Source organism: Gastrolobium bilobum, unplaced genomic scaffold (genome assembly GCF_033153095.1).
Source record: "Gastrolobium bilobum isolate Gb01-03AN ecotype WA unplaced genomic scaffold, APGP_CSIRO_Gbil_v1 utg10651, whole genome shotgun sequence".
Taxonomy (NCBI): Eukaryota; Viridiplantae; Streptophyta; class Magnoliopsida; order Fabales; family Fabaceae; genus Gastrolobium; species Gastrolobium bilobum.
This window is the reverse complement of record NW_026898033.1, coordinates 20,923-43,857: the sequence shown is the minus strand read 5'-3', so window position 1 is coordinate 43,857 and position 22,935 is coordinate 20,923. Positions and strand designations below refer to the sequence as shown.

Genomic DNA, 22,935 nt, shown 5'->3' with positions numbered 1-22,935 from the left:
TAGCGAGTCTTAGTAGATTCAAGTTTTTAATTAGGGTTTTATAAGAGTTATGTTGTAGGAAAAATGATTGTGTAATGTTATAGAGATTCGTTTTGCGTGCCGTAATTTTCTTTTTTCTTCAAAAAGTGTGGGCCCACAAAATGTTGTGTGTGTAGAAAAGTTTGTTGTGTCATGTTAAATGACAAATGCAAACTCCTTTTAATTATTTGTATTATGCGGCCAACGAGCTGAAAATAAAAAAGTGTCACTAGCTATCAAGGAAGTTTATGAACCATCATTAATGTGTTAAGTTATAGGGAAATATTAGTCTCATGTAATAGGAGACAATAAGTCTCTCTTACACACTCAAAAAGACGTGAGACCCACTTCAAATTCTTTTTCTCTTTTTTCTATGCAATGAGACCCACCTAAGTTTGTGAGTGTAACATGAGATATCTTATCTCATGTTGCATAAGAAAATATAATCCCTAAGTTATATTAATCTTAATAAGTGGATCACATATTATATCTTAATAAAAAATTTAAAGTATCGGGTTCATGTAAAATTTCATCACACTTCAACATCTAAAGGAAAATTACAATTCACGCACCAATGAATTATGGGACAACCTATAACAAGACAATCTTTTACCATATCTCATCCCCAATGAATTCCCAACAAATTGGATAATGATGTCACTACAAATGAAAGACATTTTTAGTTGAAAATAATTTAAGAGGCGCTTGATGTTAAGTGACTTCAATAATAATTGAAGGGTTTTGTTACAGAGACATGTTAGGGAATAAAGTTAATATATATTATTTGAATAGTTTAAACATTCAAGTATTCAATGATATTATGGAAAAGGGTGCCCCAATAATTGGAAGCAATGCAAAATTCTTGAAGCCAGGTGGGTCGTTCACAGTGGTAGATGAGTAGTACGTGGTACTGTCCTGCTACACCACGCACTCTCATTACAGCTCAGTTACATGAAAATGAACCAAAACTGTCACCCAATTATTTGCTTCACCGCAAATCAAAGATACGTGGGACCCTCCTAAACTCCATTCAACGGTATCAAAGTAATAAACTTCAATTAAATTGGTCCCACACTGTCCCTTTTCCTTCAATGTCTCGGACACCAATTTGCAGCCAGAAGACAAAAATGTGATTGTGATATTTATAATGGTCAGATTCACTTTGAGTTGTTTATGTTCGATGCAATATCGACACGTGTCCTTCTTGGTTTGCTTTTGAACTCTATATATTCAAAGTGTACCACATTCTCAATTGGTCATTGGGTCTATATATGTTATGTTTCTATTCTTAGAATATATATCAAAACAAATAGAAGCATTGCACACCATGAGAGCACCAGCCATGTTAAGGAGCTTCACCTTAAGGCAGTTTCAGCCAAGGGTGCTGCCCGTGGCGGTGGCCCCTTTGCCGGAAAAAACCCGATTCGACCGGGAACTCACGGCAGAGCTTGACAACCTTAGGTCACAAGGCACTGATGGTGGTGAAATTGGATTAGCTCAGTTGCTTGATGCTGCCATCACCACTCAGAAAATTGCCTTGGATTCTTTTGTGAACATTTCTTATATAGATGATGCTGACCGTGGGGCTGTTGATAAGTACCTAGAAGAAAACGTTGAGATTCTTGATGCATGCAATTACTTTATGGACAAAATGGAGAACATCAATGAGTATGTGGACTCACTAAGAGTGGTTGTACATTTGGTTGATAGTGGTAGTGCCAAGCCTAATGCTGTGGCAGCAACGCGTGCATTGGAACTTTTGGAGTCATGTCAAAGTATAGAAAAGAGATGCAAATCAATGGGGAACCGTGTTGGCTCTTGTTTCAAGAAATTGTTGAAGCAAAAGCTATGTCATGAAACAGAACTCAATGAGATCATGTGTGGTTCTAAGGCCATGGCCTTGTTATGTTGCAGGTTTCTTGAAATTGGTCTTTCATTTGATTCAAAAAGTGGATTCTTCCCCACAATGAAACAGTCTCAGCCTACTAGTTCTTCGTGGTTGAAGTTGGTTCTGGAGTTGGCAAAGCAAGCAGAAGGAAGTGCTGAGAAGAAGCTGCAGAAAAGGAGATATTGTTTGTTGATGAATGAGTTGCAGCAGACAGTAACTGCAGCTCGAGATTTGAAGGAGCAGATTAAGGGTAAAAGGGAAATGGAGATGAAATATGCTGTTGAGAGACTAAAGATAAGTTGCAGGGAATTGGAGGATGTGGTTGAGATTATTGAGGGAAGAGTAAAAGATTTGTATAAAATTTTGATTGATGTTAGGATGACTTTTTTGGGAATTATTTCCCAGACTTACAATTTTTAAATCTGATTAGAAATTAGAATAGCTAGGAAGCTTTGACAGGAATAATGCCACTTTGCTGACAGTTACTAATGTACATATTTTATCTTGGATTTATTCACGATATAATTTATCCCCATTTATAATTCTTTGTCAGTAGTTTCTTCTTATCCATATTTATGAACCTAATATTTTAAGGTGTTAAGATATAATGATAGGCTCGTTTACATAACTAGTTGCTTAGTGCAATGAATGCGAATTTTCATATATTTTGACTCTACGGACCGATAATACATACTAAATTAGAAAGAATAGGCAGGGGAAAAGGAAAATATATATGAAAATGTTTAAAAAGCACGAAAATTTGTAAAACGCACATGGGAATGTGTGTATCACAAGTTCAGTGGGAGTAAATTCATATTCCTGGTATTATATGTTGATGATCTCTTACTTGCCAGTAGCGATATAGGCTTATTGCATGAAACCAAGAAACTTCTCACTAAAGATTTTGAGATGAAAGACCTTGGTGATGCATCTTTTGTCTTAGGAATACAAATACTTCGAGATCGCGCTCAAAGTATCCTACGGTTATCACAAAAGGCCTACATTGAAAAGATTTTGAATAGATTTGGCATGAAGGATTGTACGTCAGGAGATACGCCCATATCTAGGGGAGACAAGTTTAGTCTTGCCCAATGCCCTAAATGTAAGCTTGAGATGATAGAAATGACAAAGGTACCTTATGCTTCGGCAGTAGGAAGCCTTATATATGCCCAGGTTTGTACTCGCTCTGATATAGCATTTATAGTGGGAGCGTTAGGAAGATACTTGAGCAATCCTGGAATGGATCATTGGAAAGCAGCCAAGAGGGTTTTACGGTATTTAAAGAGAACTAAAGATTATATGCTTACATATCGGAGGTCAGATGAATTAGAGATCGTCGGATAAACTGACTCTGATTTTGCTGGATGCCAAGATAGTAAAAGATCCACGTCAGTTTATGTCTACTTGTTGGCCGGAGGAGCTATTTCTTGGAAGAGTGTTAAACAGACACTCGTAGCTTCCTCTACTATGGCCGCTGAATTTGTAGCTTGTTTTGAGGCATCCAACCATGGGGTATGACTGCGAAACTTTGTCACAGGGCTGCATATAGTGAGTGGTGTTGAAAGGCCACTGAAGATTTATTGTGACAATAGGTCAGCAGTGTTGTACTCCAACAACAACAGAAGCTCTTCAAAATCGAAGCACATCGATATAAAGTTTCTGGTTGTTAAAGAAAGAGTTCAGAGTGGTCAGATTTCCATAGAACACATAGGGACGAACTCCATGCTTGCGGATCCGCTTACTAAAGGCTTAGTGCCTAAGGTCTTTCACGAGCATACTGCTCATATGGGTGTTGTTTTGTTCGATGGCACTACGGTTTAGTGGGAGTTCTTTATGTTGGTGTTCTATGTAAATAAATAAATGAAACATTCTTATGTTTGTTTTCTGCAGAATAAAGAATTCAATGATATTTTCCCTCTGAATGTATTATATTTTGTGCTTGTGTTTCTGCTTTGTGTATACAGAAAATTTAGGATTGATCTCATAAAGATTAAAGTAGGACCAGTTGGAAATAGGCATTGTAAGATCACATTGCATGTAATTTCCATGCCACTCATCCATACTTGATCTATGTCATTGAATATATTGGTGCGATGACCATGGAAGGTTTAGTTACGCTTGAAAGTGACAAAAGCCGCCATGATCTCATATTGATATAGGAGGTGGACCAGATTGTATCTAAGGAGGAATCTAAAGAAAAATAGCATACAGTTGCACACTAAAGATATACGATATAATTATCTCAAGTTAATATGTGGCCCAAGTGGGAGATTGTTAAGAAATTATATTTTCTAATAATTATTGTGGGTCACATATTATATTAATAATTATATTGTGCTATTTATATATATTGGGTAAATTAAAGTGATCAGTTAAATATTCCCAAATAGATTCCTAAGTGAGTATGGACTGAATGAGTGGATGCCGGTGTTGGGCCAACTAGGTATAATGGGAGCTTATTGGCCCAACAATAAAGATAAAAACACTATATAAGGGTTATGGTCCCCAATACGTTAAATCAACAACCCTAGTTTCTCTTCCCCATCAAGAGAGAGACGGCACACTAAGGAATTTGGTTTTAGGGTGATTTGACTGAGGAAGACTAGAAACCCCAAGAGAAAAGATCAAAGTTATTCCGCTGCAATGGAGACAGGTATGCCTCCACCTTTATGTTGTTCTTATTTTTCTTTATGATTTGGTACGATGGATCTTGGCTTGTAGGTGATAATTATCACTATAAGGTTTAGAGGAATTAAAAATTCTAACAATTGATATATAAATACACGATATAGACAACTAAGAAGGAAAAGAGTGGTTGTGTTTTGTGTGGAAGTGACAAACGATTTTTTTTTCTCTCTCTCCACTCATTGATAAGCCCCACTTCATAACATTCTTCTTATAAATTCGTGCTAAAGAGCCTAACTTAAATATCTATATCGAAAAATATATAAATTGAATATTAAAATTGAAACCAATTGTATGTTGCTTGAAGAGAAAAATAAAGTTTATTCCTTCCGTAAAAGAAATAATGAATGAGACATTATTTCAAGTTCAAAACATCAATGGTTCTTTTTAAAGAAAAGTTCTCACTTGTGAAGCATATATCCCATGAGAAAAAGACATTAATTGGTTCCATATGCAGTCCACCTGGGCTCATATTCCGAATATGGTATGGTTGCTGAAGAGAGGAACATCAATTGTGATCATACTCCAGCTCAAGTGGAAATGTGAAATGAACTTTAAGAATATGCTGGAATCAGGTTCATAAACTGCTAAGCACTAAGTGCATTGCAAGACACCTGTACGACAATTAGAGATTTTTTTTATATATGCTAACTATTGGCAGACTGGCAGTTAGGGGTGCTAAACGAGTCAGGGCCTTACAGGAGCCTTTGGCTTGGCTTGTGAAGGCCTGAGCTTACATGTCTAAAATTGATTGTTGGACCCAGGCTTGGACTTGTATAAAAGCTCGTTTAATAAAAAGGCCACAGACTCCAATTCAAAAGCTCGGCCTTAGAATCTCTCGGGTTTGCCTAATATATTATTTATTTATTTATTTATTATACTACTTGTGATAACTCTCTCTTCTCAATTCATTTCATCCCATTTTATTAATTAAACAGACTTTTTAAAAGATTTTGTTTTATATTATGCTATTTAGATATACATTAAATTTATGAATATTTATGGAATTACTAGTGCTGTTGATTGTATATTTTGTTTGGTTGTTGTCTTATTTTTTTTAAACAGGCTTACAGGCTAAACAAGGCTTTTATTTTTTGTAAATGAACCAGGTCACAGGCTGATATTATATTCATAACAGGTAACAGGCTAAGGCCAGTCTGACACATTTGAACACATGCTTGACCCGTTAAGACCAAAGCTCGGCTCGGCTTGGCTCGTTAACACCCCTACTGGCAGTGTACGTATTCTTCAAAAAAACTCCCAGAATTTTTTTTTTTTTTTTTTTTTGCATTGATCATGTACATATTTCTTATGTAGCACCGATATCAATACGGGACACGTGATACAACGATATTCCGACATATTAATTTTAAATTTTTTTAGATTTTGACATATTAAGACTTTACACATTAAGACACATTTTGATATTAAATAATATTTTTAATATATAAAGTATATATTATATTTAATATTTAATAATTTAACAAAAAAATAAAGTTAAACTTATAATACCCATCAATTTTAAAAAGAAACATAACATATCTCAAATATTTATATTAAACTCAATAAAATGATAACCGTAATCAAACGAATTTAATAAATGAAACTAAAATTAGAATTTTTGGAGTGTCCATGTTTAGCATATTCCTCAAAAAAAATTGTGAAAAAATAAACTTCAGCAAATATGGCCCATGCAGGTCTCGAACCTGCGACCTTCGCGTTATTAGCACGACGCTCTAACCAACTGAGCTAATAGGCCAACTGTTATTTGATAGTGCAACAGTAATCATAGCACTGTGCATACTAGTACAATGATGCGTTTAAGACACTGCTTCCGTTACCGTCTTCTTCCTCCATCTTGTTCATGTTAGGGTTTTCAGAGTTGCTGTGATCCTTCACTTCTTCCCTCGCTGGCGTTCACGCATCAAATAATGTGTTTTCAATAACCAAATTTTGAAGAAGATCGTGATTCCCACAACGTTTTTTTTTACCCTAACTCACGGAATCGACAGCATCGTGCGACACGGTACGATGTCTCGTTCCTTTCCCATAATCACATTGCACACTAAATCAAACGTTAAAAACACTCTCTTTTCATTCTGGGTCTGTTTATCTTTGCCTGCTTCGTGGGTTTTAGTTTTAGGGTTATTTGTTTTCTCGGGTTTTGAATTTTCCGTGTGTTGATTTGTTTCATTGTTGGGGATTTGTACTTTGTTCTATGCATTGAGAATCTGACACAATTGGGCATGCTCAAATTGAGTGATGTTACTTACAGTGGCAATGGCTTACGTGGATGAGGAGGGTTCTTCTGGTTCTGGAGAAGATGTGAATATGTTGGATGGACACAAGCGTCACCCAGTTGTAGTACCGTCCGGTTCCGGTGGCCGGAAGAGAAGCCGGAAAGCTGCCGGAGACGCCATAGTCGATGCCATGCTGGAGATAGCAGCTGCTTCAAAGATGAGGGCAACTGCAATTTTGAAGAATGAGGACAGGTTCTCCATAAGCAAATGCATTAAGGTGTTGGATGAGTTGCAAGGTGTTGATGAACGGGTCTACTTTCTTGCTTTGGATTTGTTTGAGACTAACACTAGTGCCCGCGAGATTTTCATCTCTCTCAAGTGTGAAAAGAGATTGCCATGGTTGCAGGGCAAATGTGTTGTTTCCTCTAGGTGAAATTGATTGTGAAAATTCTTGGATTATGTTGAATAGGGGTCCTATACCTTTTTTTGTACGGTCAACTTGATTGAAAGGGAGTTATGTGTATAAAGCACTTCCCCCTTCCCATGATTTCTAAATTATTATTGGGATTGCTGTTTTATGCGTGATTGGAAATTTGAAATGCTTTCTAAAGCTATGAACTAAATATTTCAGAATGATATACTACTTCTTGTTCATTGGTACTCTCTTAAGTTTATCTTTAGAGATACCACAATCAGGATGGATGATATTGGCCTTGAATTGGATGACATGGAACTCGTTCCAGCTGCTGCTGGCTACTATTACTATAGCTGGCAGCTTGCACAATTGAGCTGCACTTTATGCTCATTTATTTTGGTTGGGAAGGCTCTGTATCATAATCACGTTTACTAAGACAGTCCTTGATGAGTGAAGACCAAGATCAAAATTTCCCTCAAATACCTAAAGGTTTTTTAGTATTTTATAACTATTGTTTTGTATTCAACATCTGTTCATATCACAAATTAAATTAAACCTGTCCTGAATTTATTTCATTTTGATTGAATTTATTCTTTAGGAAGGGAGAGTATTACCTTGTTGACATGGATGCTCAAATATTGAAAGGGTTTATTGCTCTTTTTTAAGGGGTACAGTACCAGGTTAGCAGCATTATGAGTGGAGAGGTGCTAATCAGTTTAGTATGCAAAGGAGCTATTCAATCACAGGCACTGATGTCTGAGAAGTGCTATCGGGAGGTCATTTAATGTGTTGAAAACTAGGTTCCCAATTCTTAAACTTGCTTCTCAATGTGCCTTTCAAAGATTTAGTGAAATAGTCATAGCTGCATGTGTTTTGTATAATTTTTAAGGGGGGTCAGTTAATGAAATGTAAGACATTCATGAACTTCCTGAGAGTACAAGAACAAATTGTACTCTCGTAGTGAGATTGGATTTCTGCGGCTATGTGAAATAACTTCCTAAAGATAATGATTGGGACTCGTGGCTATAGAAATATGTGGCTGGTGGCTTGATATTTTGGTTGTTTCCAAAGACACACGTGACTTAATCATCTGCCTCTTGAGCCACATATCTGGATTCTCTCTTCGAGTTCGTATTCAAATATTACTGGTAACCTAAAAACAGAGACTCGGCTGGCAACTAGAGCCATGGTTTAAGCTATATATTCAATCATATACAACGTAGTAGTTGTGGTCAAAATGATAAAAATTAATAGTTGTCATGTAATAAAATGTAGATCAGAAGAATAAAACTATTTTATCGTTTAAAGAATGTGTACACTATTAGTATCTTCGTCATTCTTAAGAAATTTACGAGCATCACTTAGGTCAGGCTTGTATGTAATTATCTTGAAAATAGATTCTCTTATGTATAATTTAACATGATCATGTTATATATGAAGATCGTAACTATTAATAATTAAATCAACAGTGATGATTATATAACTTCCTATCTTTATATTTTTTTTCTCTTTTCCCTTATCATCATTAACTCACCCATATATGGTTATAATTGCTTCACGTGACATGGTCATGTTAATTAGCACATGAGAAAATTCACTCCCAATTATCTTTGCATTCACCTCATGACACACCGCAGCTTCTGATTTTAAATTTTTTTTTTTTTTTGATTTCCAAAGATAACCAACATCCAAAGATTAATGCATTCGAGATGGGAAATCACATTTCTTCCAAGAAAGCTTTCTTTATGCACAGTCAGAGCATGCTTAAGAAACATAGGTTCCGATTTTAATTTAGCATTGGTACTTCAGTTGGCTAATATATTTTCCTCCAATTATTGAAGGAATGCACCCGATTTCTGTAACGTTATTTCGACCCTTGAAATTCAGGACACAGCGAGAGCAACAATGGCAAGCAAATTTTAAAGAAAACACACACAATGTAAAGCATTTTAACTTTAGACCAATAGCCAAGCCCCGTAAACTACAAAGCTTGGGTTTTAGTTACATAAAAGGACAATCTCTTTCCAATTAAGTACATGAATAAACACATTATATCATCCCACCATCACTCTTCTTAAAAAAGAAAAAACATAAAAAGGGGTTATAAACTAATTCAGTCAAGGCACTAAAAAAATAAAATTATTTCATTGACAAGAAATGCACCCGTGCAAGGGTATATTCCTTTCCTGCAATCCAAACACCAGTTTGAGACCATTGTACATCTTCCCAGTCCAAATTTTCCTCCAATACCTAAAAAGAAAGCTCAAATTTTCAATTATGAAATAATTGAAAATACGAGAGTTTGTTATCAAAAAAAAAAAAAAAAAAAAATACGAGAGTTTACATATTCATTCTTCAATTTGTTCATAGTAACATTTCAACTATAAGTACCAAATCGAGGGATTATGCATGTGATGTTTAAGCAAGACAAACAATGGCCACAGCCCACGTTATATATAACTTGCATGTAAATTGGCAAGTGGAGAAACGGGAGAAATGATTCATGCAAATGAGAGCTTGCAAATTTTCAAAACGCATTAAGTTAACACTTGGCCAACAGGAAATTCCATGTGATTTCCCTCTGTCTCTTACTGGTAAAGAGACCCCTGTCCCCCCACCTCCCCTTCCACAGTCATACTCTTAATCTTAACAACAAATAAGAAAGTATACTATTAGATGCATGATGCAAACCTCCAATAGATATATAAGTCACAATGGAGAGGAGAAAATACTATATACATCATTCACATGCAAGTGGCAAACAAATGAAGAGTGATTTAAAAATACCTCAACATGTTCAGGAGGCAGAGGAATGCCAATGGTACGCATCACGTTCTGTGGCAGAGGCTTCTTACAACGAGACCACCGGAATGCATCAATCATAACATTATAACAATCATTCTTTTCACCATTTGCGGAATGGGGGTGGTTAGACTTTTCTGCGCCTGGGTCATGCAACTGAGTTGCTGGCGTAGCCTTGACCATTTTGTCTCCAATAAAACAAAGCTCATATCTACAAAGAATTAACTCTTAATTAAAAGAACAGTAGGAAGTTTCTTCAGGACTTCAACAAGAATCTCAGACTTTCAAGAAGATTATGGAGCGGACGAATACATTTCAAGACCTTAATAGTGAATTCTTTATATTTCACAAATTAACAGGTGGTTTAAAAGAAATTATAAATCAAAATAACTTTGATAACAGTGAAATTTTATTCAATATGGTTTTACATTTATAAGCATATCCCTGTTATATGTGACGTTTAACAAAAAATGCAGTGACTTTTATTAAGGGAAATTAAATATGAAGCCAATAACAGTTGACATACAGATCGCTGTATAAGTACAAGTTCCATGTCAAAAATACCTGGACAAATGTGTCTCCAAATACAAAACTTCTCCCTTCTTCAAACGAGCAGATGTGTACAGTGGCTTTTTTAGACCCTTATCAGCAACAATGTTTATACCATATTTGATCCTGATAATTACGAATATTATAATCATGAGATACGGATAAGTGAAAAAAACTAAATCAAAATAAGCTGCAAAATGTGTTGCATATGGTATCTAATTTAGAATAAGAAATATTACAATCCATTCCAAATTGAATTTCCAAAAACAGATATTTTCAAATATTACCAAAATAACACAAATTGGTTTATATTATTTTTGCGCTAGCAGAAAACACAATTAGATTAATCTCTTTGCCAACAGAAAAAAAGCATACCAAGGCTCGTTGCAGAGATTGTACTGTATTGTGACTTCTCGAACATATCTTTGCTGACGCAATGCATTCTGAAAAATAACAGCCACCATGTCATGGTAATAAATAGGTCTTTCTAGCTAGGCAAGCAGCACAAATCCAGGCCTCAACACAAGTGAAACATAAAATTGCCAAATACAATTCTTTTATGGAGATTAATAACAGTTACTATCTATGGCAACCAATAGAAACCTGACCCAAGGAAAGTGCAAGACAGATCCAGTAAAAAAAACAAAGCAGTTTTTGTTTGCATTAGTTGACCCCCTCTTTCTCAGCTTCTATGAAGTAGAGGTGTTACAGAAATAAAACATAAAATATAAAACAACTAATGTGTCTTCACCTAATAACTTAAGCTTTTGGGTTAAAATGGCTCTTTATAAGAGGAAAATAAAAACAATAAATCAAGCTTAGGAAGCAAGGTTGCCAAACTCAGATCCAATAAGAAGGGGGTGGGAGAATCATATATTGTGCGATTGACATGGATCATAAAATCCTACTACACAACACACAAAATTATATTCAAACATATATATTCAACTGATCTCACAACAAAAGATTTCAATATCACAAAGTCATCAAATTTCTTGTAATATTTACCAAAACTTGATTGTCACAATAATAATACCACTCCCCGTTAAACTCCGACAAGCAAAAATGGGGTGAGGGCAATCCTTATATACATAGCCTTACCCTTACATGTTTGCAAAGAAACTATTTCCCGAATTCGACCTCGTGACCTTTCAGTCACAAATGACTAGTTTTACCACTGCTCCAGACTCGCTCTCTTATTGTCATAATAATAATAATAATATACCAAAAACAGAAAAACATAAAACCCCATATTCTCAATATGGAAATTTTTCCCCACAATAATAAGATAAGACCCTTCGAGTTTCTCTCTCCTAAGATCCATAAAAATAAATTTTGGTTTCAATCACTACCATCAAATCCCTTAGAAATCAAACACCAATTAAAAAAATGAAAATTGTGCATAAAAAGGAAGGAAAACCCAGACGAGGAAAACTCAGCACCAGAACTCCTCAATGGTGTCCAAGGTGTAAACCTTGCGAAGATAGTTTACCCAAGCAGCACCTTGCCAACGATTTATTATCGGACCAGAAGGTCCACTTCCTCTCTGGTTGTGCTTTAGCCCTGTCTTTGGAACTGACATGCCATTGCTGCTGCAACCCCTTCAATGACTGCTTAGGTTGCCATCTCTCTCTTTCCTACCCAAGGTTGTCAAACCCAAGATTCTATGCAATCTCGGAAGGGTGAACCAAAATCGTAAATCGCAGAATCGTAACACGGATCGTAGAATCGTAACATGGGATACAAATTATATTTATATATATTTATATGCATATAAAGTAATATAATAAGAAGCAAGCAGTATTGAGAAAAATAAAACTTACCACTATTCAAGTAAATCTAATTTGGACTAATTTGATTTTTCAATCTTGACTAATTTGAGTTTTCAATGTGGACTAATTTGATTTTTCAAGTAAATTAAAAAGGAAATAAAAAAAAAGGAAACAGGCAAAAACAAGAAGAAAAAAAAATAAAAAACTAATTTGGTTTATCAAATAAAAAAAATTTGGTTAAGTAATAACAGAGGCAGAAGCTGAGGATCAGACATTCAAGTAAAATGAGAGAAAACAAAAAAACATATCGACGAAGCCACAAAGGTAAACAGATGCATAAACGAAACGAAACAGAGGCAGCGCATAAGAGATAGAGACAGAACACCATCCGGCGATGGCAAAGGCACAACAGCGAAGGCACGATGGCAAATCCTGGGAAAGGAGCACGTGGAGAACGCACGCACGCACACAGAGAGGGATGACTGAGTCGGAGAAGACGGTGGAACGCAGCCAAGCCTGATGGTGGAGCAAGAGGAGTTGTCTCTCACTGAAAAGGAAAGGTGGCGGCTTCCTCCAGGTATTTAGGGTTTTTTGTATTGAAAAATCCCATTTATTCGATGGATTTCGGGTCAAAAAATTTGGGTCCATGGGTCACTCTGTTTTTGGTGGAATTGTTTAACTTGTACAAGCTTACGAGTTTGCCAAAAAACACGGCGTCCCTACCGAGTCAATGCCAAAAACGAATTTATGGTGAATCGGGATCGTTGAGGGTGTTCAAAAGCGTAAACTCGTACGAGTTTACCTGCGAGTTTGACAACCATGCTCCCACCCCCCTCCAGGTCTAAGGAAGAATAGAGAAATTGGATGAGTCAGGTTATGCTTTGCATGGTTTGTTCGCTTTGTTTTATGGGTCTTTTTTGGGCCTGGATTTTTTCAGGATTGCCGCGACAGTGGGATCACACATCCCACCAATTTTATGATCTAAGACGGTGATCCCACCCAATCTCACTCTCGTACGATCTTGCTATCGATTTGGTTCGCAAGAGGTCAAAAAATTGTAGGATCGTACAATCCCATGATCTAGCTCACAATCTTGACAACCATGTTAGGAAGCCGAAACAATACATAATTTTTCAAGCTAATTTAATCAATTGAAAATTCCAAATACAACAGCAATTAAAACACCAAAACTTTTAATTTTTCAAAAAAAGGAATCAACACAATATATGCTTGAATTATTGAGAAACACAAATGCAAGTTCCATATGTGAAACAGAATAAACAAGTATTAAGCAAACACAAGAATTTATAATAAAATTAATCGATCTAAACAAAGCAGGTATGGATCACAATCTAAAATCTTAAATAATTATCGATTAAATTTTGCAGGCAAAAGTTGTGCTTATTATAAGATGCTGGACAAACCGAAGCTGCAGCTCTGGTAGTTATTGTCCGCTCAACAGCCACTGGAGCAAGGGTGGGCTCAACAGTTGATGCATGTGTAAGGCATGGTTCAAGATCAATAGTTCCACCTCCTTTCTGAAGATTAACCAAATGAGCAGTTAAACATTAAGTTTTTAATATTGATACAGACCGAGTCCAACCAATGATAAATTTATACATATATATCCATGTAATGCAAAGAATAAAGATGCAGGTGTCAATATGTAAATGTGCACACCAATTCTAAGCACATGCACTTCTTCCACCCCAAATTAGGAAGTTTAGCATGTTATGAAAACAGTAATGAAGCATTTATCAGAAACTTATCTGAAAAAACGAGATATCAAAATCAAAAAAGGATATTATATTTGTTATGGAAAATAATGTTGTAGTATATATGGCAACATCTAAAGCATGTGAGGCTGCAAATAAGACAGCAGATAACTTCATGGGACAAAAATTGCAAAGGACAATAGGAGTTTTTGCAGGGCTACGGTTACTACCTTCACAATGCAACACCGCTCAACTCGATAACTACAGCCAATTGCTGCACCCCAAGCACGGGAACGTACATTGTTTCTCAGTGTAGAAATATAGCCTGGTGTTAAACACATAACTACTATCTTTAGATTACCCAAATAAAGCTTCAAAGGAAAAACAGTATCAGAAAATGCAAAAGCAGAAGGGAAACAAACAAAACTGGCTAATGGCTAATTTGCCCACTATAAGTATATGAAAATAAATAAATACACAAAACTCCAACAAAGTAGCTATACACATATAATTAACTAAGTTTCAAGAGGGTGCTTGGTGCAGTAGGCATGACTGTGTGATACAAGAAGTACTGCTATCTTCGTTTGGTAATTGGTTCATGAAGTCCCTTCCTAATAATATCCCAGAGACATATTCCAGATTCAAATTGGAGGGTAAACAGGTATCAAGCACGCATCAAATTGGTTGGAGTCATTGGTTTTTCCAAAAGAATTGGTGCCTTTAAACAGCCTGGAGATATAGGGTATTATAATGTGTCTTCAAAGTTCAAACTGCCTATAGTCTTCAAACGAATCGCTCTCAATTATTTTTCACTCTCAATTATTTTGTGACTAAACAATCTGTCTCAATTTCTTTGGCCAATTGCGTAAGAACCTGGCTAAACAAAGACAGGCAAGTCAGCCTCTCAAACTCAGACTAGGAAATATGTATGCTGAGTAAAAGCTTCGAACAAGTTGGATTAAAGATTTGGAAAGAGCCCCCATCCTCACCTCATATTTCTGCTCCTAGCTGACTCTGTAGGGAGACTTGCTTCAGTTGTGTAATTTTCTCTCAAGCCTTGGTCCAGTTCATGTACACCCCTCCCCTCAAAAAAAAGATTATATGTAAATAAAAATAAAAAATCCCAAGACCAAGGCTCTGAACCTCATTGCAAAACCTTCTAGACTTAGAAATGCCCAAGACTTCAGATTCCTATCATTTTAATTTTCTTGGTATAATATTTTAAATCACCTTATTCTTTCAAATAGGTCCTGCAAACCTATCCTAATTGCTACGGATAATAATGGTCAGCCATCAATATGTCCTTCGTGCTCTTCCTTGCTTCCTTCAACATTATGTCTCCTTGACTTCCTTCAATTTAACACATTGATTTTGTATGACAAATAATCCATATTTGTTATCAATGAAGCGTTTCAGAGTCATAATCAAATATGTAACAATGTATATGTTTCTCTTTTTTTTTCCTCTGGTAAATGTTTTTTCCCTATATTTCTCTGGTGTCAAATGACTTGCATGTTTATCAAGCAAAATTTGAGGCATTAAATGCTACCAGTTTCGTGAGCATATAAGCCACTGACTCTCGCTCTCTCTCCTGTCCCCTCCTTTCTTCTGACACAACATAATTCACATTTAATATTCAGAACAGAACCACAAATTAAACTACAAAACTAGCACCTATAATCTTAAAAACTCTAAACGAGATCCAGTTCCTTTTACTTAATTGTTTTCCTTTCCTTTTACTCAATACTTATATAATAGTTAATAGTATGTTCAGATCATTTTAGACCCATATTAAATGATTTTGAAAAGAACAACCCAATCATAAACCCTCTAAAATAGCTTAACGGAAAACTACATTTCAACTTAGAGATTTGAAATACTCACCTTATAAGCAAAAAACTTGTCAAGAGCCTAAATCTAAATGTCCTTCCCAACTAGTGGAAAAAGGCTTTTGTTGTTGTTGTTGTGTCATATAAGCCAAAACTATGACAATACATCACAAATATATTCTATATTCTTACTTCAAGACCACTTATATGTAATCAAAAGTTATTGAAGACAATGGTGCCAAGGGATGATTATCATCTTTCTGATTTATAACAGGCTAGGTAAGCTGAGTAGACGTACAATCTTGAGGAGGTAGCACCCGAATGGTTGCGCGCAATTCATGTATGGCTGCAGGAGGAGGAGATGCTGTTGGGCTACTGTAACCTGTATGCATGAGCACTATGCGACAAAATTGCAATATTAATACTCACATCTAACTTGTGACCTCGTGACATTTTTAAGAAAAAGCTAATGCATCCTTCTTGTAAAGACACATACCAGCAACAAGATCTGAGTCATATGTATACACATCAGTCCCCCAAAGCTGGCCACCTCTGACCTGAATGTAACAATGTAACTTTCAAGACATGGTATAGCATCAATAGGAAAATCATATTTAAATTGTATCGGGCGTGTTTAAATTTTAAAGATACACAGACTTAGAGAGAAAAGGAAAATAAGCAAATAAAAGACTTTCATCTCATCAAATCATTAACATTTAAAAAAAAAGGATTTAAAAGAAAAGGGGACAACAAGCAGGCAAAAAAAAGTGAATTTCTTCCACTTTAACACACAAATCAGCCATGCATAATTTTATTTTATTAGAATTGAAAATTAAATACTACCTCCATTTCAAAATATCTGTGTGTAAGTTGTTTACACAAGGATTAAATACCCTCAATAATAAACCACATTTGACTAAATTATCCTCTCACTCCATTACTGCTCTTTCTCATTCCATTCAGAGGAGATACCAAGAGACAAGGATAAAGGGGGCAAAGAAATAATTATTAATTAATACCTTCTTGGTTTTCTAAAGTGCGGGACAAAATGAAACAAAATTCATTTTTCTAACTCCACATCATAAGCAATTTCAAAGAGATTTCAACCAGGTTTGACTCACACTAGTTACTCAGATGACCAGACTGGACTGTAGAACAAGTCCTGTTTATTTGGGCAAACCGCCCAGTCTAGTCCAATCTTCATTGCATCAATATTTCTTTCTCTGACATGGAAGCTTAATTTTTATCTCAAGGTTATGGAATAAAGCAGTACAGTTGACAAATCGTGTATCCTAATCATCGCCAATCTAATTAATTTCAAGTGAGCAATGTAAAAAGCATGCTGTAGGGCAGAAATGTCGGAAGGCTTAGATATTGAAAACAATTCAAAATCAATTGAAAAGTTCAGACCTATAGTTGTTTGGTTGTAAAAATACTCTAGCAAGCAATGATCTTAATCTTCTAAGGACTTCTAGAAGATAGGTCACATAGCTACTTGACAAAAAAAAATGCAGAACATGCAGGTGGAACTATGGAAGAAGCAGAAGATTCAGATAAATCAAAAGGTACCAGATAATTGGCAGAATATGGATATTGATGTCTCAGAGCATCCTGGATGAATAGACAAACAAAATTTCAAAAATATTCATCTCTAAAAATATTCAACATTTTAGAATCAATGATATTTAAATAATTTGACAGTGAAATTTGTGAAAAAGCACAACTAATAATTTGTTCCAACCTCAGGGTTCCTAGAGGACTCAGAATCCCAATTTTACAACTAAATTTAAACCAAATCTTCTAAACACCAAAATAAAGGCCCAAATAGTATCATGTAGAGAGAGAGAGAGAGGGAGAAAGAAAGAGGGAGGGGGGGGGGGGGGAGATAATTCACTATGGTTAAGTCAAGAAAGAACTGAAAATTACCATAACTATAACTGAACATTGTAGAAACAGCAAAACATACACTATTTCAATTAAAAGGGGAGAAGAAGACTCCCCTCATACTTTTCAAATAATTAATTTCAATTACCTAGCAAAAAGCAATTACTTTACCAAAAGTGAACCATAATTGAATTTTGGCCAACATCTTGACCACCTAGATGGCAATCACTCGTTTCTATTGTTTCATCAACTACTCTCTCTCTCTCTATATATATATATATACACACACACACACACACATCAGAAAACATTTTTTTCATAATTTTTGCTGTCCTTCATGAACAAAGGCAACAATATCCTTTGGGAAAGCTCAGAACCCAAACATAAAGATCAAAGGGATAGGTTATTCTACCTACTTTTTTTCCTGCCTACCTTTGCCTACCACTCTTCAATACCATTAAATCAGAATCTCAACCACCTTTATCATTTCTCTCTCCTATTGAGATTATGATCTAATGGTGTTAGAGAATGGTCGGCAAAGGTAGGCAGAAAAAAATGTAGATAGAATAACTTATCCCAAGATCAAAAGTTTATCAGACAAACCCAAAAAAGAATGTTCAGTAATAGTGAAATGGGCCTTTCAATATTGAAACAAAACCATATCAAAGGGAAGATATGAGCATTTATAACTTTTGGACAGACCAGCTCTTTATAAAGGACCTCCAATAGTTTCCAGAACATGAAAATTATTGAAAATGACCAATTACAATCCAAGCTACAACTACAGGAACTACTATAGTAGTCTAAAAAGTGTTAAATGCAGAAGCAAAAAGGTTAACATCTGTATTTTAGTATATTAACAAATTTATGCTTAATGGCAAGGAAGAATCTACAAGAACTATCAATGAAAGTCAATTAAAAATTTGTAAATGGACTATAAACATTGCATTCACTGCATCAACAACAAGCATAAGAAAAAGCAAAGGTAAATTGAAAATAAAAAATAGAGGGAAGAGCCATGTAAAATAATTTTATAAGAATACTAGACTATGAAGCATCGACACTTCAAAAATCTCGACGTGTCGTGTCCGACACTTCCCGACACTTCAACGCGTGTTGTAGAAACTCAATAAAAGATTCAAAGGTTGTGTTGCGTTGCGTTTTTAGTTTTAACTATTAGATTCGTTGGATTACTATTACTATTTTATTGAATTTAATATAAATATTTGTGATATCTTATGTTTCTTTGCAAAATTAATGGGTATTATAAATTTAGCTTTATTTTTTTGTTAAGTTATTGAATATTAAATATAATATACGCAACATAAATTAAAAATATTATTCAATATCAAAACGTGTCCTAACGTGTCGAAATATAACATTTTTTAGAATTAACGTGTCGGAATGTCGTGTCGTATCGTGTCTCGTGTCGATATCGGTGCTACATAGATACTAGATCAAAATCATTTGAAGAGCATGATCATCTGCCACTATGTATCAAAATCCTCAAACTTTTCTTTGACAAATAACAAAAATATCTTACATGGTGTAACATGCAAGTACAAGTATACAAACATCACAAAAACCTAAAAAATAAATCGAGAAAACAAAACACGCAACAAAGACTTCACTACCATCAAGAAAAGTCATCAATGTAATGAAACAGAAGGCCACGAACAACCCCCCCCCCCCCCCCCCCCCCCCCCCCCAAAAAAAAAAAAAAACACACACACACACACAAAAAGATGAAATAATGGCACTCATTCATCAAATTTACAATGACAAAAAAAAAACTTACTTTGCGGTTTGTGGCAGTGACATACTCAGACGGTATACAAATTTCCAGAGTGGGGCCGCCATTATTAGAGCTTTCACCATTTTTTTCCATTTGAGATTGAGATGATTCATATTCCTTCCACAACTTTATCAGTTCTTGCATGCTTTCACCAACTTTATAAACAACAGAAGAAACCTCTGATTTACCTGAAATACCAGAAGCTATATATAACGGACAAGCAAAGGTAACGGTAGCTCATCACACAATTGGTTAGCAAATTATGATAGTATCACATCACACGACACATTAAGAAGGAAGCGTAGTTAGATGAATAAATTTGAATGAAGAGATTATATCATAAAACATAAAGCAATCGGGATAATAAAAGCAATTTCTGCTGAATCCCGTAATACTTCATGAAGGCACAAATACAGTAGTCTCACGTCAAATCAAAGCCAGTGACACAAAATGACAGCATACCTTGAGACCTGCAAAATATATAGCCACGTATAATTACTAAAAAGGAATATAGCATGAAGGAGCTCAATTAAAAACAGCATAAAAGTAGGATCCAATCAATAAAGATAAAGAAACTTCTATAGAATGGAATTATGAAGCTTCAATTTTTTATCACTGAAACAAATGACATAAATTAAAAATAAAATGTATGAACAATTTCATAAGATATTTGACAGAAAAGATAGTTATTGGATAGCCAAGTTTGCAAACAATGAAAATCCAAGAAAGGTAAAGGAAGAAAGTACCCTTCATTTTCTTGGGTAAGGGATCTGAAACGAGGCTCCTGATTAGGTACCTGAGGGATTCCCCTTGATCGTTGTATCCTCTTCCGGTGCTGACCACTATAATTATAGATTTCCTTCTCCTTCTCTATCGGTCGTTCCCCTTCAGCACATCCATCATCTGATTCCTTATCAAAGCACCTATTACGCTTGTTAGACTTGTCTCCTTCTAAATCAGCATCCCTTTCTTTTCTCTTCTCTCTAGCGTTTTTATCAACATTTTTCCAGCTATCAACATCTTTTTGTCTCTTCTGTTCCGGTAACACAATTTCTTGTTCAGGCAGTTTAACTGATCCATCAACAGGTTCCTTCATGTTATTTGGAACCTCTTTCTCCATTCCATTCCAAGATTCCCTCTTCATCTGATCCTTTTCCCTCTCATTTAAAATTTCTTTCTCTTTTGGAAGATCTTTTTCCTCCCTCTCCGACCTTTCTACATCTCTATCTTCCTTGGCAGATTCTTTACAATCAACACTAGAATTGATAACTTGTGTACTGTTCCTACGATCACTTTTTTCCTTTTCTCTCTCCCCCCAGTCCCGATGCTTTACATCCTTTCTTTTTCTATCTTTCTCTTTAGATCTATCATCAACTCTAGAAACAAATTTGTTCTCCCCAACAGCTGCATGAGCTTCCACATAATCCCTTTCTTCTGCTGTTGAACTCTCCTTTCCAACCTCAAGTGAACCTTGCATATTGCCGTGTAACATATGCAAGGTGTCCAAACTCCCACTAGGGGCATCAGAATATCTTTTTCCCCTATGGTGCTCTTTAGAATCTTTCCGATTCAAGTGGCTGCTAACCACGCTACAGCTGTCCTTTTCTGTCTTACTGTCACCTTTCGAATCATTATGACTATCCCGATCATGTCTCAAATCCTTATTGTCATCTCCTCCACCTTCAACAGGGACATCCTTTTCACTCTTAGCACTCTGAGGATCCCTTCTTTCACCCAACAATTCCTTCTCTCTCTTTGTATCGCGACCCTCAAACTGGAGGTCTCTACCATCCTTGGAATCCCTTGATTCTATCCTGCTCTCAGTAGCAACAGGATGATCTGCATGAGAATCATTTGCAGATGATGGCATCCCATACACTGAATGAAGAGGAGATCTTCTATCTACATCACGAAATTCAATTCGGGGTGCTTTTGCCGCCCGGGAATCCTGACTTATATCATAAGACATATGGTTCTCATTTGAAACTGTCGATGAAACCAACTTGGAATATGTACCAGAATCTTCATGCTGCTGCTTTGAAGATGGATGAACAGACTCTTCACGAGATCTCTTAGGTGTTCCACTCATAGTGAAAACCCAACACGGTCATAAAACTCAAAAGGAAGTAATCTGACAGCCAAAAGGATTCCTATCTCTGCTGTCTGTTTGCTATACCAAACTCCACAACTGCGAGCCAAGAAAATTAATAAAAATAAATTAAAAATTGGAAACTGTACAAGGCCACAAGAATTTTTACAAGCATTCAGAAATCATTATACAGGAAATGCATTACCTCATTGGAACACATAAAATATATATAACATCAAAATGCAAAGTAGAATCGAACAACTGATCAAGGAAAACGGTAATTGATGAAGCAAAATCCCCGATATAGTTAGCATCAAATCAAATTAACAACGTATAAAAAGCAAATATAAATTCCAATTTGAAAAGTTTTAATTTTTCTCAGACACCGTTGCAACTACGGTTAAAACACCATAATAAGTGAGTGAGCATAGCAAAATAAAGAGCGTAGAATAAACAAATGGCGATGAGTCAAAACTAAAAATTATAGCAGTAATAGAACTCGAAACCAAATGACCTAATTTATAATGATCGACAGGTAAAGCATATACATAAAAAATACCTAACCTCAAAAATAAGTTGAAGAAGGGAAACAACTTTTGTGAAACCCAATTCAACTTTATACTAACCACCAATGCTAGAAAGGAAAGGAAGAGAAAACGGTGAAAAGAAGGCAATAATACAATACATTAAGAAAACCCTATAAAATTTGATTTTTATTTTATTTTTATTTTTAATTTCACCTTGGTTATTGGCTGTACGACACTAGTTTGGACAGCGTAATGTGTCTCCCTCGGTCGTTTGTTTGAGTTGTGTATCTCCCTTGCCGTCGTTTAATCTTTTAATTGTGTTGTCTTCACACATCAGAAACAAAATCAGAACAAGTCAGATGCCCATGCAAGCGAAACACGAGTGTTAAATAAGTGTTGTTGGCGTTCCCTTGCAGCACTTGTTTGCTTCTCCGTATTTTTAATTCTCAGCAAAGAGGGTTATGTTATGTCTTTTTCTGTCTTTCCGTTTTGCTGACCTATGGGCTTAAATAAACGGGCCATATCTTTAAAGTTTTTTTTTTTTTTTACGGATTCCGAAAAAAATAAAAAGATTACATATCTTTATAATAAACTCACACATCCAATATTCAAAGTCCATTATTACTTACGTAGTTTAATTTTAAACAAGGATATTATATTTACCATTTCTTTTCCTTTACAATCAATGGATAGTATTTAATACTATTTTGTAATTGTTGATTTGATG

The 22,935-nt window shown here is 35.5% G+C and overlaps 3 protein-coding genes and 1 non-coding gene across 4 annotated transcripts; 2 read left to right on the top strand and 2 right to left on the bottom strand.

Annotated features, from left to right (window-relative positions):
* The first annotated feature begins 1,297 nt into the window (after window positions 1-1,297).
* On the top strand, window positions 1,298-2,434 carry LOC133312318 (uncharacterized). Its single transcript, XM_061513492.1, has one exon. The coding sequence runs from the start codon at window positions 1,346-1,348 to the stop codon at window positions 2,324-2,326; it is 981 nt and encodes a 326-aa protein (XP_061369476.1). The 5' UTR covers window positions 1,298-1,345; the 3' UTR covers window positions 2,327-2,434.
* Window positions 2,435-6,276: 3,842 nt separating this feature from the next.
* On the bottom strand, window positions 6,277-6,350 carry TRNAI-AAU (transfer RNA isoleucine (anticodon AAU)). The gene has a single exon. It is a non-coding gene; the product is annotated as a tRNA-Ile (tRNA).
* Window positions 6,351-6,399: 49 nt separating this feature from the next.
* On the top strand, window positions 6,400-7,485 carry LOC133312315 (uncharacterized). Its single transcript, XM_061513489.1, has 2 exons — window positions 6,400-6,617; window positions 6,867-7,485. The coding sequence occupies exon 2, from the start codon at window positions 6,872-6,874 to the stop codon at window positions 7,262-7,264; it is 393 nt and encodes a 130-aa protein (XP_061369473.1). The 5' UTR covers window positions 6,400-6,617; window positions 6,867-6,871; the 3' UTR covers window positions 7,265-7,485.
* A 1,713-nt stretch (window positions 7,486-9,198) lies between these two features.
* Window positions 9,199-22,534, bottom strand: LOC133312306 (uncharacterized). The gene is made up of 12 exons (XM_061513479.1): window positions 22,422-22,534; window positions 20,339-21,780; window positions 20,055-20,062; window positions 19,596-19,780; window positions 16,410-16,470; window positions 16,212-16,310; window positions 14,315-14,409; window positions 13,794-13,907; window positions 10,973-11,040; window positions 10,613-10,723; window positions 10,034-10,259; window positions 9,199-9,496 (listed from the first exon to the last, which is right to left on the bottom strand). Exons 2-12 carry the CDS (start codon window positions 21,679-21,681, stop codon window positions 9,386-9,388), a joined length of 2,421 nt encoding a protein of 806 aa, XP_061369463.1. The 5' UTR covers window positions 21,682-21,780; window positions 22,422-22,534; the 3' UTR covers window positions 9,199-9,385.
* Window positions 22,535-22,935: the final 401 nt, after the last annotated feature.

Excerpts from the sequence above, each read along its gene's own strand:
- LOC133312315 (XM_061513489.1), top strand. The coding sequence starts at position 6,872 with ATGGCTTACGTGGATGAGGAGGGTTCTTCTGGTTCTGGAGAAGATGTG.
- LOC133312306 (XM_061513479.1), bottom strand. The coding sequence starts at position 21,681 with ATGAGTGGAACACCTAAGAGATCTCGTGAAGAGTCTGTTCATCCATCT. Across the intron at positions 14,410-16,211 it reads GGTGCTACCTCCTCAAGATT|GCTATATTTCTACACTGAGA; the intron begins GTACGTCTACTC and ends GTTTAACACCAG. Across the intron at positions 10,260-10,612 it reads TTGGAGACACATTTGTCCAG|ATATGAGCTTTGTTTTATTG; the intron begins GTATTTTTGACA and ends AATTCTTTGTAG.
- LOC133312318 (XM_061513492.1), top strand. The coding sequence starts at position 1,346 with ATGAGAGCACCAGCCATGTTAAGGAGCTTCACCTTAAGGCAGTTTCAG.